This window comes from Nicotiana tabacum, chromosome 6 (genome assembly GCF_000715075.1).
Source record: "Nicotiana tabacum cultivar K326 chromosome 6, ASM71507v2, whole genome shotgun sequence".
Taxonomy (NCBI): Eukaryota; Viridiplantae; Streptophyta; class Magnoliopsida; order Solanales; family Solanaceae; genus Nicotiana; species Nicotiana tabacum.
Window position 1 is genome coordinate 134,622,817 of NC_134085.1, and position 18,259 is coordinate 134,641,075.

Genomic DNA, 18,259 nt, shown 5'->3' on the forward strand with positions numbered 1-18,259 from the left:
TCTTTGATATTTGAAAAACAAACCAGCTATTGAGAAAGTATACTTCATAATTTATGGTCGTATCATTTGAAAGCAAACAATGATTAGTATGACTACTAGAACCTACTTGATGTTTGCTACTGACTTACCATTTTTAAGTATTTTATATGAATGATGCACAAGCTACAACTGGTAAGTTATTGCCTATAATGTCACTTTTCAGGTAATATAAATGTTAATTTATGTATTAGTACTATATATGTGTTAGGTGTACTTTTAATAAATTTATTCACTAATTGTTTGGTTGAATTGAGCGAAGGAAAGTCATGGCGTTAAATCAAATCCAATAGGTAGGGTATACCCCGAAAACAATAATATTTTTTAGAGAGACTCAATAAATATTATGACAATGGTTTTATGATCCTTTTAAACTCTAATAGAATTTAGAAGAAATATTCTGACTACAAACGGTTGTATTTCATTAGATGCTACAAATAATTAATAAAGCTTTACGCTGATTTGAGATTTGTACACTTATTTAAGAAAGCAAATTGATCTGCTAAGTTGCAAATTAGTTGTGTATAACTTTCTTGACATGTGATTGAAATTAAAGCTTGAGAATTAATCTCAATATTGTTTAGCCTATTATGCCATTGATTGAGGGTAAGACATCAGGATCAAGTCCTGATGCTCCATAATGATAAGAGTTGGGTTTGAGTCCCAATTTATTATGGCCTAACATGTCTTTATATTGGTAAGACATTGGGTTTGAGTCCCAATGTACCATATTGATGATATAATGACGACTAAAGAAAAATAATATATTTTTCATGAAAAGCCATGAAAATTGTCCCACTTGATTTGCTCCATTCTTGAAGTGAATGTGACAGCAGTGCATAATAAGTTTCAATGAAGACAAGTGGTTGAACAATGAACGTGGGTGTTCCAAATATCAAAATAATAATAATCATCACTATTATTATAAAAGGAGAACAATAAGGGTTTTCAAAATAGTCCTTCAAAATGTGAAGGCAATGCTTACCATCAAATTGGTATGAAAATAATAAAGCACATCGCTGATTATGATCCATTCCTTGAAGAGAATGTGACTTGTGATAAGCATTGAGAATGCAAACTCATTCCTAAAGTTGAATGTAGCAATATGTGATAAAAGCAATGAATAAAGACATGCAATTTATGATTATATGAATACCACACAACTCACCTCTAAGGGAAGTTTGAGTAAAATAAAGAGAATAAATATTATTGTGTGGTTACATAAATATATCATTGGTCGCGTACATGTGGTACGCCAAATATTATTTTGTCATGCCTTATAAAAGTTATTAAAGGCAAAGTTAAAGCAAGAAATGATTTTGCTTATGATGATTTTGACCGTGATAATTTATTATGATATAATTTTATCTGTGAAGGAGACATTTACCATATGAATGGTATGATAAAAGATCTTGTAGTACAAAAGTTGTTAAGAACTTCGAAAAACTAATTTGTTACTATCCGGATGAATAAACTTATTCATGACATTGATATTGTAAAGTCTCAAACGAAACTTTTTGAGTTTCAAATATATAAGTCAATGTGATTGGCATATTGAGACTATAAATGAAAGGAATATTGAATATCTTCATATTTCTATAATCATACCGGGTAAATATGAAAGGTTACCTGATCTTCTTTCTATTTGTACTACACAAATATAAGCATGATGCTGGAATCATATGCCACAAGTAAACTAGAGGTTTACTAAAATAAATATTAATTGGCATGACCAGTTGACCATCTCGATTCAATTATGATGCGAAAAATTAATTAAGAATTACATTGACATATATTGAAGAATAGAAGATTCTTCAAGAATTCTCTTGTGCTGCTTGTTCTCGTGATATACCAATTAAAGGTTGGGATTGAATCCCTTGATTTCTGGAAGGAATAAAAGGTGATATATATATATATATATATATATATATATATATATATAAAAGGTGATATATATATATATATATATGGGCCCAGTCACCTGCCATGTGGACCGTTTACTATTATATGATTTTAATAGATGCATCTATTTTATGGTCACATGTGCATTTGTTATCAACTTGCAGTTTGGTTTTTGCAAGATTGCTTGCTCAAATTATTAGAGCACAATTCCAGAATATAAATTATGATGATTTATCTTGATAATACTGGTTTAAATCCAAGTTGGTTTAGCGAAAATTGTATGCCTCCAATTATAGCTAAATCATTGGTTATGAGAATAAAACTCCCAAAAATAAAATTTGGTATGAGATGTAATATTTAATATACACCAGCACTTGTACGCATCTAGCCAAGTTATGAAAATTTCTTTATCATAATCGGTTCAGGGTCAGGACCAAATAATTTTTATATAGAAATATGAATGTGCTATATGATTTAATTATGCCACCATAATGCACAAAGATGGGTTCCCAAAGAAGGTTGGAAAATGTGTTGGTGATCCCAATATTAAGGGGAGAAAATGGATAGCTGAGAAAGTGATACGTGAAATGAATTATTATGAATACATATAGATCCTCGTACAAGAAAATATGAACTTGAAGTTCAAGTGATAATTAATTTATAAATTATTGCCAGACGCATTTGCTGACCCAAATCTAAATGTCATATTTCAGCTGTTAATACTCCAAATAGAATAAAGTCCATGAGGGACAGATGTCTATGGCACGCATGAAGCGTAACAGACCAATCGGTTCTAAAGATAAAACTCCTTGAAGAAGAAGAGGGGCAAAATGGTCATAATAAGGAGGCAAGTGCTCTAGAAGAGCACCACGACATAACACTTCATAAGACCTCATGTGAGAGGCTCAGGTACCTGAAAATAATGAGATAAAGAGATCTCAATAAGTTATTGAACCGATATAAAATGATCGTCGACGATATTGTTAACATAATGTAGCGTCAATAATAATATTGACGAGGATCTTGAGCTCAAATCTGTTATGAAATTTGGACAGATAAATGATTGGCCAAATGAAAAATACGCAATGAAAATTGACTTCACTTGAAAAAATGTGAAGTTGGGCGGATAGTCCCAACACCTGAAAGTATAAAGCTAATGGAGGTATAAATGTGTTCTTGTGCAAAAAGTTCATGTCGATAGACATAAAGACAACTTGTGACACAAGAAAATTAATAAATATCCTCACATTGATTATCTAGAGACATGTTCTCTTATGATGGATATAATTATTTCATGTTTTAATCTGGCAATACATGAAAACTTGATATACGTATAATGGAAATCATTGGAGGATTAAAATTGTTCTGAAGCATATTAATGTTTCCAAGAAATCTATTAAATAAAGCTTCAAAAATCCTTATACGGATTGAAACAATCAAGGCGCATGTAGTATAATCGCTGTGTGAGTACCTATTGAAAGAAGGGTACAAGAATGATTCAATTTGTCCTTGTATCTTTATAAAAAGATCAGGATTTGAATTTGTTATAATCTTTGTGTATGTTGATTCAAATATCATTACAACTCCTAGGCAGCTTCCTAAAGCAGTAAACTGTTTAAAGAAAGAATTTGAAATGAAAGATCTTGGAAAGACAAAATTTTGTCTTGGTCTACAAATTGAGTATATGAAATATGAAATTTTTATCAATCAATCAGCGTACACTAAAAAAAATTTAAAGCGATTTTATATGGGATAAAGCACATCCATTTAGTACCCCGATGGTTGTGAGATCACTCGATATAAATAAAGATTCATTCCGACCTCATGAAAATAATGAAGAACTTGTTGGTCCTAAAGTACTATATCTTAGTGCAATTGATGCACTAATGTATCTTGCTAACACTAAAAGGTGTGACATAACATTTTCAGTTAATGTCTTAACAAGATATAGCTCTGGTCCTACAAGGAGACATTGGAGTGAAATCAAATACATATTGTGTTATCTAAAAGGGACTACCAATGTGGGCTTATTTTATGGCAATGATTGCAATCCCGATCTTGTTGGTTATGCCGATGTAAAGTATTTATCTGACACACACAAGGCTTGATCTCAAACATGCTATGTGTTTACATGTGGAGGCACTGTCATATCTTGGCGATCGACTAAGCAATCAATCGTGGCTACTTCTTCTAATCATGCTGAGATAATTTCTATCCATGAAGCAAGTCGAGAATGTATTTGGTTGAGGTCTATAATATATCTTATCCGAGACAAATGTGGTTTGAAGTTTGACAAACTACCCATAATTTTGTATGAATACAATGCAGCATGCATAACCCAATTGAAGGGATGATTCATAAAAGAAAATAAGACAAAGCACATTTTAGCAAAGTTATTTTTCACACATGATCTTCAAAAGAATGGTGATATCAATGTGCAACAGATTCGTTCAAGTGATAATATGGTTGATTTGTTCACCAAATCTCTACTGACGTCAACCTTCAAGAAACTGGTGTACAAGATTAGGATGTGAAGGTTGAAGGATGTGAACTGATGCTCTCATCAGGGGGAGTTAATACGCGGTGTACTCTTTTTCTCTTACAAGGTTTTGTCCCACCGGATTTTCCTTGCAAGATTTTTAACGAGGCAACCAAAAGGCGTATTTCTAAATATGTGTACTCTTTTTCCTTCATTAAGATTTTTTTTCCCATAGGATTTTTTCCTAATAAGGTTTTAACAAGGCACATTATTTATGGACATCCAAGGGGGGTGTTATGATAAATATCATATTATGGTGGAGTCTACTCTTCCTCCATGATCTTCATGTCAAATACTTAATGACATATTCAATGACATATTTTCTATGTTCAATGACATATTCCATGACATATTTTCTTTACTTTTATGCCTATATAAAGGCCTTGTAATAGATAGAAAAATACACACAATTAAAGGAAAAAATGTCTTCCTTCTCTCTATCTCCATTTCTTGTTCATGTTTTACTAAATTACTTTTATTTCCTTGTTCCATATTGCTACTTTGAATTATATTTTATAACAACCATATAGTTCTTAAATTGTTGACTAATGCACCGTAGAGGAAAAATTTGGAAACTTCTTATTTTCAACACAGTCAAGACACAGCTTAAAAAAGAAAAAAAAGAAAAAAAAAGAAATATTTTTTTTTACTAGCAGCTGGCTTGATTTGTTTTCTTGAAAAAAGAATGATTCAGAAATTTCCTCGAGACGAAGAAAATGATAAGTGTAGGAGAGTTTGATAAAATAAAAATACTATGCATAATATGAGTTGTTATTGAATCCTTAATACTAATATTGTTATTCTCTTGTAGGTAATATCAAAATATAAGTAAAGAAATGAATAAGATTGAAGAAGGAGTTGAAAATGGAAAAGAAAGAAGCTAGCATCAGCAAAAGTTAAAAGTCATTCCCTCGTCAAAATTCACTTCAAATTGGCAAGTTGGCAAGATGAAAGAGAAAAGTTTGCTGAAACTTTTTTTTTGTACACGGCAAAAGCAATGTAAATATCTATAAATACCGTCATTTTACAAAGCTGCGAGAGAGAATTCTGGGGGAGGAGAAATCGAGACAAAAAAATTGAAATCTTCTTTTTCTTTCTTCTACTTCTTCGGTTATCCGGTGCAGAAAATTACTCTAGTTTCTATTTCTAATTAAATAAGAGAATTATTCTTTTGAATACTTATTTCTATTTTTTTAGTTAATGGGCAAGCATATTTCTGTTGTCAGTACTAACTCCATTATGGAGTAACTTTTCTTGTGTTGGGAGAATGGCGGATCTTAATATTTTTATATAATAATAGATATTATTTCTCAATTTCACATGCTTGAGTTGAAGCTTTTTATTTAAATTTTATATGCTTTATAGTTGGGTGTTATTTAAATTGTCAACATCTATCTATTTCGTACTACATTTTAACTTCGTACTAATTCTGTAATCGAAAGAGGCGGAAGAAGTATTTTAGTTAAATTTGCTATTGATAAATATTAACTTTATTTAGTGACATCTAGCTCTTATATATTAAAATTGATTCTACAACCATTTATAATCGAACGAGGTCAACTCATTTTTGTTGACCACTATAAAGTTAACTATATAGTGGTTCTTTACCAAGGCATTAACTACACCTTACGTCCATTTACAGCATATGCACTACATCTTTCCTATTTTATATACTTTTATATTATAATCTTACTATATATATATATAAGGAAAACTTTTGCTAGTAACTAAAAATAAATAATCTCTTCTGAAGTAGTACGTAAGGTATAGTTAATGCCTAGGTAAAAAAAATTAAATTTGCAAGTTTATCCTCCAAAGGTCTAAAACGTATCCATATATGCAACTTATCATTTTAATAAAAATATATTATTAATGCTAACTATAAATTTATCATTAAACTTACCATATCAAATCATATTATACATTTTATTTAATATAATACAATACAGAACTATAACATTATTTTTAAGACGTAAAGGTACTTAGGCCTCTATGTTAGAACACACAAATTCACATTCTAAACAAAGAAGAAGAAGAAGAAGAAGAAGAAGAAGAAGAAGAAGAAGAAGAAGAAGAAGAAGAAGAAGAAGAAGAAGAAGAAGAAGAAGAAGAAGAAGAAGAAGAAGAAGAAGAAGAGATAGTTCTGAATTTAGTGTCGTCAGCTCGACTTATTAATAAATATATTTGTTAAGCAAACAGGATTGTTGAAGCCTATTTGTCAAAGTTTCTGATGACATAAGGCTTCAAACGATGACCATTCACTTTAAATTTTCCCCCATCCATATGTTATATTTCAATGGCACCATAAGGGGTTACTTTTGTTATGATGTACGGCCCTGACCAACGTGATTTGAATTTTCCTGGAAATAATCTCAATCGGCTATTGTACAAAAGAACTTGGTCTCCAACTTTAAAATCCTTATGGCGAAGGAGGTTATCACGCCATCTTTTCGTCTTTTCTTTGTACAATTTAGCGTTTTCATATGCTTCAAGTCTGAATTCCTCTAATTCATCTAGCTGAAGTAGACGATTTTTACCTACATCTGACAAATTTAGATTCAACAATTTCATAGTCCAATATGCTTTATGTTCTAATTCCACAGGTAAATGACAAGCTTTTCCAAAAATTAATCTATAAGGGGATGTGCCTATTGGAGTTTTGAAAGCAGTTCGGTATGCCCATAAAGCATCATCTAACTTTAAAGACCAATCTTTTCAAGAAGACCCAACATATTTTTCTAAAATTCTTTTCAATTCTCTATTGGAAACTTCAACTTGCCCGCTCGTTTGAGCATATTATGGAGTTCCTATTTTATGAGTTACTCCATATTTTGATAATAAATTTGCAAATTGTTTGTTTATAAAATGAGTTCCTTGATCACTTATGATAACACGTGGAGTTCCAATTCGAGAAAAAATATTTTTCTTGAGAAAAACACAAACAACATGAGCATCATTTTTTCTAGTAGCTATTGCTTCTACCCATTTTTAAACATAATCAACAACTACTAAAATATATTCACAACCATTTGATGGAGGAAAAAGACCCACAGAATCGATGCCCCAAACATCAAATATTTCACACACAAGAATAGAGTTAAGAGGCATCTCATCCCTTTTTGAAATGTTACCGCTCCTTTGGCATTTGTCGCAAGTGGAGACATAATTTCTTGCATCTTTGAATAAAGTAGGCCAGAAAAAACCAGCTTCAAACACTTTTGCGGCTGTTTGTCTTCCTCCATAGTGTCCTCCTACAGCTCCATCATGACAGTGACTTAGGATATTATTCATTTCTGTTTCTGGTACAAATCTTCTGATCATACCATCTGCACAAAATTTAAACAAGTAAGGATCTTCCCAAAAATAATATCTTATTTCTTTTTTAAGCTTTTTTCTGTGTTCGTAAGATAAATCTTTTGGGATCCATCCCCCAACTAAGTATTTGGCTATGTCAGCAAACCAAGGTGTCTGATTTGTAACTGTTGAGATTGTATAAACATGCTCATCAGGAAATTCCTCCTTAATATCTGTTGTCTCGGTGGCAGAATTTTCCAAACGTGAAAAATGGCCTGCTACCTGATTTTCTGAACCTTTCCTATCTTTTATTTCAAGATCAAATTCTTGCAAAAGAAGTATCCATCTAAGCAATCTAGGTTTAGCATCTTTCTTTGCTAAGAGGTATTTTAAAGCGGCATGATCAGTAAATACTGTAACCTTCGTTCCTATCAAATAGGAACGAAATTTGTCAAATGCAAATACTACTGCCAATAGCTCCTTCTCGGTTGTGGCATAATTCTTTTGAGCTTCATTGAGGGTCCTACTGGCGTAGTAAATAGGCCCGAAAATCTTGTCTTTCTTTTGTCCCAATATCGCTCCAACTGCTAGATCACTTGCATCACACATTAGTTCAAATGGTTGGCTCCAATCAGGAGAAACAACTATTGGAGCGTTAGTCAAATGTTCCTTGAGGATCTCAAATGCTTTTCTGCAATCATCTAAAAATTCAAACTTCACATCTTTTATCAATAGGTTAGTTAGAGGTTTTGAAATCTTTGAAAAATCTTTTATGAACCTTCTATAAAAACCTGCATGCCCTAAGAAACTTATAATGCCTTTAACAGTGGTAGGAGGGGGTAATCCTGCTGTAAGATCAATTTTAGCCTTATCAACTTTTATCTCTTTAGCAGAAATTTTATGTCCTAAAACAATTTCCTCTGTTACCATGAAATGAAATTTTTCCCAATTAATCTTTTAAGCACCAAAGTTAAATGATAGAGACAATCTTCAAATGTCTTTCCAAAAAGTATAAAATCATCCATGAAGATCTCAAGAAACTTTTCAGTCATATCTGAAAAAATTGTCGACATGCAATGCTGAAATGTAGCAGGAGCGTTACATATTCGAAATGGCATTCTTCAGTAAGCATACGTACCTTGGGGGCATGTGAATGTGGTTTTCTCCTGATCCTCTAGAGCAATTGGTATCTGATTATACACAGAATATCCGTCAAGAAAACAGTAAAAACCATGACTTGCAACTCTTTCAAGTACTTGGTCAATAAAAGGTAAAGGAAAATGATTTTTTCTTGTAGCCTCATTAAGTCGTTTATAATCGATACAGACTCTCCACCCTGTGATTGTTCTGGTAGGTATAAGTTCATTATTTTTATTTTTTATTACTGTCATGCCTCCTTTTTTTGGTACTACCTGCACAGGACTTACCCAAGGACTATCAGATATTGGATAAATGATACTTGCTGCTAGAAGTTTCACCACTTCTTTCTTGACGACTTCCTGCATTGCTGGATTTAGTCTCCTTTGGGGTTGGACTATTGGCTTATAATCATTCTTCATAAGAATCCTGTGCATACAAATAGCTAGACTGATTCCTTTGATATCAGCTATAGTCCACCCTAATGTTGTTTTGTGTATTCTCAGGACTCTAATCAGTTTGCTTTCCTGTTCTATAGTCAAAGAAGATGAAATGATTACTGGAAATAATTCAGGTTCAAGAAACACATATTTTAAATGAGAAGGAAGTTCTTTGAGTTCAATTTTTGTGAGACTTTCTCATTTTCTGACTCTTTTTCTAGAATTTTAGCTTGTTCTCTGATTACGGGGTTATCATCACTTATGGTACCTGACCTAGCCAAACATCTCTCCAATGAATCAGTAGTTAACTGATTATCTTTGTATTCGTCTACAAGGTCATCTAGTAAGTCAATTTGAAAACAAGATGATGATGACTCATCCCCAAGAAATTTCATCATTTTTTGCATGTCAAAAATCACTCTTTCCTCATCAACTCATAATATTAATTGTCCTTGATGAACATCAACAATTTCCCTTCCTGTTGCGAGAAATGGTCTACCTAAAATTAATGGTACCTCAGTATTTTCTTCCATTTCAAGCACTATAAATCTACTGAAAATACAAATTTGTCAACTCTAACAAGGATATTTTCAATAATTCCTTTTGGTCTCTAAGTACTTTGATCAGCTAATTGAAGAGACACTAGTATCTTTCATTTCACCAAGTTCTAATTTCCTGAAAATTGAAAAAGGCATTAGATTTATTGAAGCACCTAAATCACATAACGCTTTTTCAAAGTAAGTACCTCCCACGCTACAAGGAATTGTAAAACTTCCGGGATCACCAAGTTTCTGAGGGAGCTTATTTTGAAGTATAGCACTACATTTTTCTGTAAGCTTAACCACTGAAACTTCTTCCAATTTTCTTTTACTTGACAAAATTTCTTTGAGAAATTTAGCATATGAAGGCATTTGCGTCAAAGCATCTGTGAAAGGTATGTTAATGTAAAGTTGCTTCAAAATATTTGGAAACTTTGAAAACTGTTTATCAAGCTTTTCTCTTTTCATCTTTTGGGGAAAAGGGAGAGGTATAAAATGAGGATTTGTTATTAATTCATTTTCTTGTACATTTTTCCCTTTATTCTTTTGTTCTTTTGGAAACTTAGATTCTATTTTATTCTCACCTTCATTTACATTTTCCACTTCTTGTGGCTTTCCTTCTCTATCTGCATATGGATCATCAAGAGATTTACCTGATCGTAGAGAGATGGCTTTGAGGTGTTCTTTTGGATTTTTCTCAGTGTTGCTTGGTAGAGCACCTTGAATTTGTCCAGACATAAGGGTTGCTAATTGGCTTACCTGAATTTCCAAATTCTTGATAGCTGAGTGTTGACTTTCAACCTTCTCGTCAGTAGCCTTAATGAATTTGTACATCAGGTCTTCAAGGCTTTGTTGATGAGCTCTTTGGGGCTGCTGCTAATATTGTAGAAAATTCTGTTGCTCTCTATTTTGATTTTGAAAACCAGGTGGCCCCTGTACCTGTTATTTTTTATTAAAAACTTTTTGACGATTTTTAGCACCATTAGGATTACTCCATTGGAATCCTGGATGTTTTTGTGCTATGGGACTACTGAATTGGTAATTATTTCTATAACCAACCACATTTACATGTTCCTCATTTTGCGTTAAAGCTTGACATTCATGATTCGGATGATTACCTTTACAAACGTCACAATTCTCAAGTTGGGATGGTGATTGAGCACTTACCTGAAAAGCTTCGACTTTTTATGTTAATGTCGCAATTTGTTGTGCTAACGAATTCAAAGCTTCAATTTGATTTACTCCTGCTGTTTTCTTGATAATCATTCTATCTGAGTGCCATTGAACAACATTTTCTGAAATTTCATTAAGTAGTTGCATTTCTTCTGCAGTGGTTTTTCCCATTATTGATCCTCCTGATGCTGCATCAATTACATTTCTAGCAGAGGATTTACGACCGTGATAGAAAATATATCAAATATCAGGGTCTTGGATACCATGATGTGGGTATTTTCGTAACATTGCTACTAATCTTTCTCATGCCTGGTATACAGATTCAGAATCCGTTTGCATAAAATTATTGATTTCTTGCTTCATTTTAAATGTTTTTGCAGGTGAAAAATATTTATTAAGAAAATTTTGGGTTATTTGGTCCCATGTTGTAATGGAGCCTCTTGGTAGACTTCGCAACCATGTTTTGGCTTCACCTTTTAATGAAAAAGGAAAAAGCCGCAACCTGATAGCATTTGTTGTGACTCCATTATACCTGTAAGTTTCAACTAATTCAAGAAAATCAATTAAATGGGTGTGAGGATCTTCACTTGCATCACCAGTAAACTGACATGACTCTTGAATGGTTTGAATTAAGCCTGTGCGGATTTCAAAGTTGTTTGCTGCAATTGGTGGTCTCCTCATACTTGATTCTCCTTTTCAAAATGATCTGGTCTTGCATAATCACGGAGTATTCTATCACGTCGTGGTGCCACCTCATCAAACTGTTCTTCTACTTGATGTGGTGGAAGTTGGTTATTGAGTTCTTCGTTCTCCATTTCCTCTATTGTGAAAATTTGAGATCGTGAGTGTTCTTTTCGCAATAACCATAAGGATTTTTCAATTTCAGGATCGTTCGACTAGTTCTCTAGAAGAGGAACGGGTCATACACTTTCTGAAATTTCTGCAAAAAAGTTAAAATAATTAGACAAATAAAGAAAATCTCAAATTAGTAGTAAAACAATTAATCTATAGTAGACTTTAGCCAATCCCCGACAACGGCGCCAAAAATTTGACGAGTGTCTGGCGTGTGTATAAATTAAACTCGTACTCTGTCAAATTATAGTATAGAAAGATGTCGAACCCACAGAGATTGGTTTATCTATTCTACAAACGTTTCTTATTTTAATTACTATTTGAGAAAATTAGAAAGAGTTGAGTTGTAAATTAACTAACTAAAAATGCATGAACAGAGCAATAGAAAATATTTTGTTTTTCACAATATAATAAAAAGGTGTTGGGATCCTGACTTCACTTAATACTTTTTATTATATAGTAAATATATTTATTCTTCAATTTCTATTTCTCATAAATATTATAAATGCCTCTCACGATTACTTTTATATATTATTACTTAAGTTAAACAATTAATTGCACTCCTCTCGGTTATACAAATTAAGCGTTAAAATAGTAATATTAAAGAGTCAGAAATATATGCTTAAACTAAAACATGCTCTTTTTTAGTAAGTTCCTTTCGGTTACCCTACTTGTTATAACTGACTATTACAATATTCACTTCTTTCGATTATAAATAGTTGTAGAATCAATTTTAATATATAAGAGCTAGATGTCACTAAATAAAGTTAACATTTATCAATACCAAATTTAACTAAATTACTTCTTCCGCCTCTTTCGATTACGGAATTAGTACGAAGTTAAAATGTAGTACGAAATAGATAGATGTTGCAATTTAAATAACACCCAACTATAAAGCATATAAATTTAAATAAAAAGCTTCAGCTCAAGCATGTGAATTGAGGAATAATATCTATTATTATATAAAAATATTAAGATCCGTCATTCTCCCAACACAAGAAAAGTTACTTCATAATGGAGTTAGTACCGACAACAGAAATATTCTTGCCTATTAACTAAGAAAATAGAAAGAAATATTCAGAAGAATAATTCTCCTATTTAATTAGAAATAGAAACTAGAGTAATTTCCTACACCGAATAACCGAAGAAGTAGAAGAAAGAAAAAGAAGATTTCAATTTTTTTGTCTCGATTTCTCCTCCCCCAGAATACGCTCTCGCAGTTTTGTAAAATGACGGTATTTATAGATATTTCCATTGCTTTTGCCGTGTACAAAAACAAATTCAGCAAACGTTTCTCTTTCATCTTGCCAACTTGCCAATTTGAAGTGAATTTTGATGAGAGAATGGTGTACATCAAGTGTACACGTGATTTTTGCTGATGACTTTTAACTTTTGCTGATGCTAGCTTCTTTCTTTTCCATTTTCAACTCCTTCTTCATTCTTATTCATTTCTTTACTTATATTTTGATACTACCTACAAGAGAATAACAATATTAGTATTAAAGATTTAATAACAACTCATATTATGCATAGCATTTTTATTTTATCAGTTCTATGTGCAACCACTATTGCCCCTACGTCCTTTTTCTTGGTCAAACCACCAGACTATAAGGCCTTATTTGTAGCTTGTAAGGCCTTGAAGTTTGTAACCATTCCGCTTTTGATACCCTTTTCAATCCTTTCACCCAGTTTGATAATGTCGGAGAAATTGTGGCTCTCGATCATCATCAATCGTTCATAATACTGGGGGTCCTGAGCCCAGACAAAGAATTTGTTCATCTGTTCTTCCTCTAAGGAAGGTCTAACCTTAGTAGCTTCGGACCTCCAGCGAGTAGCATACTTGCAAAACGTTTCTGTAGGCTTCTTCTTTAGATTCTGAATATAGAGCACATCTGGCGCATTCCCTGTGTTAAACCTGAACCTGTCCATAAAGTTGGACGCCATGCTTACCCAGCTTGACTACTTCTTTAGATCTTGGCTGATGTACTAGGACAATACATCTCCTTTCAGACTTCTTATGAACAGCTTCATGCGAATTCTCTCGTCTTTCCCTACTCCAACCAGCTTGTCGTAGTACGTCCTTAAATGGACCTTTGGATCACCTGTACCGTCAAACATTTCAAACTTCGGAGGTTTGTACCCCTCGGGCAGTTCGACGTCGGGCTGTATGCAAAGATCTTCATAGTTCAGCCTCTCAATTCCCTTGCTTCCTTCAACACCTTGAATCCGGCTAGTCAATTTCTTAAGTTCCTCAGCCAAGTTCCTGATGAGCAGGTCTTTTTCATCAGACTCGGGTGTGCTTGAGATAGGTTGGGTGGAGTGTGGCATGGTATCCCTGTATATAGGGGTGTTATGGTGGGTGTGAAAGTGGTCATTTGTGAAGTTTTGGAGTTCTGGGATGAGTAGCGGAGCGTTGTTTGGGGTATTATAGGTGTTGCATTGGGTCTTTGGGGAATAGTGTGAAGAGCGGGATGATTCTATTGCTTTGGGATGTTTTGAGGCGGTGTAGGGTTTTGAGTATTAGGAAAGGTGATATCTGGGGTGCTGAGGGAAAATGACAAGCTTGCCAGATTTCGAACTTGATCGAGCTCTTCTTGGAATTTCAACAGCTTTTGTTCAAGTTGGGATACATTCTCCTTAGAAACCTGAGTACCATGGTCATTAGTGGCCTCTACCCATTCAATCGGATTCTCCTTTCTGACGTTGTTCAAATCTTCCATTTTGCCTTTATTCTTGTTTTTGACAGGACGAAGAGGAGGAGTGGGTGGAGGGCCTCTGGGTCTCGTGGAATAGGATGTTGTTGCCAGAGTGCACAAACTAACCTTTAGGGAGGTAAATAATAAAAACAAAAAAACAAAGAATAAAACAAAAGGTAACCAAGTTAGTGAGGATCATAAAAAGTATTGCAGTATTTAAACACATAGTGCGGGAATTTAAATCGTGTCCTAATTTGGGGACCTCTTTGTGCCCGAGGTAGGCCTAGCGACAAATTGTTTTGGAGAACTTAGAATGCTAAATGCCTCATTTTATTGATAGAAATAGACAAATACCAAATCGACACTAAATAAACAAGAAGTAAAAGTCACTAATGGTCATGACCTTATTACATTTATAAAGCAAAAAAGATAAACTCTTATCTATTTGGTCCCAGAATGACCTTCCCCATATTTGGCATTCTTAGCTCCGTCGAACAGCTTTCCCAATTCGCGAAGTCCCAGCAACAGGTATGCTCTGGCTAGGTGTCCGCCTTCTGTCCCTTCAGCATTTTGACAATCTTCGACCCTTTTGAGAAACTTTCTCTTCAATTCCACTATGTCTCGCTCCAAGTATCCTAGTCGTTTGTTGGCACTGACAGCCATGTCCTTCCATTCCTCAATCAGCTTCTGGTTGGACTCTTGTATTTCAAGGTGTTCACTTTCGCACTCATGAATCCTTTTGCGCAACTGGTTGTATTTGACTTGTGCCTCAGCCCTTTTGTCTATAATCATGTGGCCTCAAGCAAACCCTAGCTGGCCCAGTCCATCATGATTGTCTACTAACCAACCTAAGTAGAAAGGAGCGCAACCAGCATGATACCTGTCTGGCTCGATGGTATCTCTCCCCATTATGGTCTTGCAGTGCCACATATGCTGAGCTTGGCACTTGCAAGGGCTATCATCATTCTGGAAGTCAGCCCGGAAATGACTCATCTTGTCGACCCTGGGTATAACCTGCTTCCTACCAGCTTGCCTCATAGCTCGGAGAGGGACGTAAGGGTATGTTCCTCTCAGACCGATTAGTATCAGGAAATGTGCATATCTGGATCGGGCGATGAACTCCTCGGTTGAAAACCACTCGAACATCCATTGGACCCGTTCCTCAGTCAGATTATCAAATATCTCAACCCATCCTTTGGCATCCTCCGGCTGAGTGAACATATTGGGGATGTAATTCATTCGATTTGGATGATGGAAAGAGATGTGATCATCCCAGTCCCTTCGCTGAATCTCTTATCGGTATTCGCTCCTTTGGAGGTGCTCCATGAGCCAGAGTTGAAGTAATAAATTGCAGCCTTCGAAATGTTTTGCTTCTCGTTGACACTTCTCAAAGGCTCGATATATGCCTGAAATGATCATGGGCACGATGTTGAATGGCAGCCCACCTATCCCTTCCATTAGGGTCTTAGTTACCATAGTCATCCTGGTGTGGATTCTTGCTTTCTTCATCGGAAACACGATCAGCCCCAAGAAACAAAACATGAAGATGAAGACTCTTTGATAGATGTGCCCCAAAGATGTGATGGCAAACTCGCTAGGGTAGGTACTGTAGGATTTGTTGTGACCATACCTTTAATACAAATAGTCAAAAGGAATATAGAATTCCTTCAGACATGTCAATTCTGGATTCTTCTTTAGACCCATCATTTTGAGGAAGCCCCTACCTTGCAGTTCTCAAGCATGAACAAACCTAGAGTTTCCCACACTAGACCGGTCTATCCTCTTATCTCATATAGCAATGATGTCATTCTAATGTCCCCAAAGTGGAATACAGCCCTTTCATAATCCCAAAACAGAGTAACAGCTTCTATGATCTTGTTGTTAGGTTGGATCTCCAGAAGGGATGGTAGATTTTCCAGATATTTTTGGACGAGAGTTTAATAACTAGAGTGAAGATCTTTCCACCAGCTTAGCAGTTTTGGGTGGATGTTGGTGACCATGCCGAATCTAGGGACTTCGTGCCTCATATTTCTGTAAAACAAAAGGGTTAGGCCATTACCCCCACCAGACTCGACTATTTAATGTCAACAATTGGCATAAAGAATTTAGTTCCCCAAATAAATGCACAGAACATGGTGGTGTCCGTTTGGGTTCAAGGAAACCCGATGCACTTTGGACAAGGCTATCTTAAAGGATAATTATGTGGACAACATAACTAACCCGGGTAGGTTTGACCATGGTGCATGCATAATTTGAACAGAGTAAGGTTTCTATGAGGTTTTAGACTGGTACCCTTGAGCGGACAACTCAAGGGGAAAGGCACAGAACCGTCGACTACACCGCTGATCAACTGGTTTTATCGCAAACATGCCTTTCTGAATTTAGGGGGCTAATAATATAGGAAGAGCGCAACCATTCATTATAAGCATTGCTATGGTATTTGTTTGGCACGAGTGGAGTATGATGTTGAGCATAATTATGCAATAATTAAAACATGCTGACACATATTTGCACGTTAAGAAAGCGATAAATACAACAATTTCAGAATTTAAAGCGATAATAAAGGAAAGAAACAAGAAGACATGTCAGTTTCACAGTTGAAAAAGATATTAAATGCTTAAGGGAATTAAACAAGTAATTGCACATAAAGAAGTATAAATTCACAAGACAATCTGAAGTGGTACTAAGATTCACCAGCAGAGTCGACATGCTGTCGCGCCCCCTCTTTCCCTCTTTGCATCAGAACATTGGGTTTATGACATTTTGGGTATAGGACAACTCATTCCTTTTGGGAACTGGATTTTGCATTTGAATAGTCGTCACCTAATGATTTATGGTGCATTAGAACACCTATAAGGTTCATTTCTATGTTTGTTTGATAACCAGAGATAGGGTAAGGGTTTGAAATTATCCTAAGGGAAAGGTGTTAGGCACCCCTCAGGATCCACTAGTGTGTTTCCCGGCCAGACAATTTTGTAAATTTGTACAATTAGCAAATAGATAAGTATAGGCTAAAATAGTAGGAGATTTGAGTGTAAACACGTAAGAGTTTGAAAGAACAATTATTAAAAGACGAATTTTTGAAAAGAAGTAATAGTTCTACAAATACGTGAAAAAAAAAGGAAAAGGGGGGTTCCTAGGTTTATTTATAATATTAATCATATCAATGCAATACCCAGTATGACACTCCTCAGAAGAGGGGATACACGTGGTATTATCTACCCTTCCCACCCCATTAAGGTATTAAACCACAAATTGATCTCGACCTCTATTGCATGCTATTACCCGTCCTATAACTATCAGTCCCAGAGGAATTTAGGACTACTATTCCTATAAGAGGGAGGATTATAGGCTGACTGTTAGGTTTAAAGGTAAAAAGACTTAAGGCAATGTTAAAAACACATAGGACTACAAATTAGGGGAAAACATGTAAGCAACCAAAAGGCTCATATATACCTCCTCAAGTAAAGCACATAAGTAGCATGACTCAAACACATGTAGGGTTGGAATTTAAAAATACTAATACATGAGAAGTTTAGTTGTTAAAGCAGACCAGTTAATTAAATAACTCAGATAAGAAGTCTGAATCAGGTCTGCCTGCTAGTTGTAGCAGTTACTAATTAACAAAGGCGGATTCAGTTTTATTGTTGT

At 34.6% G+C, this 18,259-nt stretch overlaps 2 protein-coding genes and 1 long non-coding RNA gene across 3 annotated transcripts; 1 reads left to right on the forward strand and 2 right to left on the reverse strand.

The window, feature by feature from the left end:
- Nucleotides 1-4,899: 4,899 nt before the first annotated feature.
- On the forward strand, nucleotides 4,900-5,796 carry LOC142181827 (uncharacterized). The gene is made up of 2 exons (XR_012710728.1): nucleotides 4,900-5,202; nucleotides 5,289-5,796. It is a non-coding gene; the product is annotated as an uncharacterized LOC142181827 (long non-coding RNA).
- Nucleotides 5,797-6,763: 967 nt separating this feature from the next.
- Nucleotides 6,764-9,746, reverse strand: LOC142182057 (uncharacterized). Its single transcript, XM_075255949.1, has 7 exons — nucleotides 9,543-9,746; nucleotides 9,199-9,435; nucleotides 8,910-8,961; nucleotides 8,563-8,691; nucleotides 7,976-8,472; nucleotides 7,609-7,728; nucleotides 6,764-7,174 (listed from the first exon to the last, which is right to left on the reverse strand). The coding sequence occupies exons 1-7, from the start codon at nucleotides 9,744-9,746 to the stop codon at nucleotides 6,764-6,766; spliced, it is 1,650 nt and encodes a 549-aa protein (XP_075112050.1).
- Nucleotides 9,747-9,971: 225 nt separating this feature from the next.
- Nucleotides 9,972-10,721, reverse strand: LOC142182058 (uncharacterized). Its single transcript, XM_075255950.1, has one exon. The coding sequence runs from the start codon at nucleotides 10,719-10,721 to the stop codon at nucleotides 9,972-9,974; it is 750 nt and encodes a 249-aa protein (XP_075112051.1).
- Nucleotides 10,722-18,259: the final 7,538 nt, after the last annotated feature.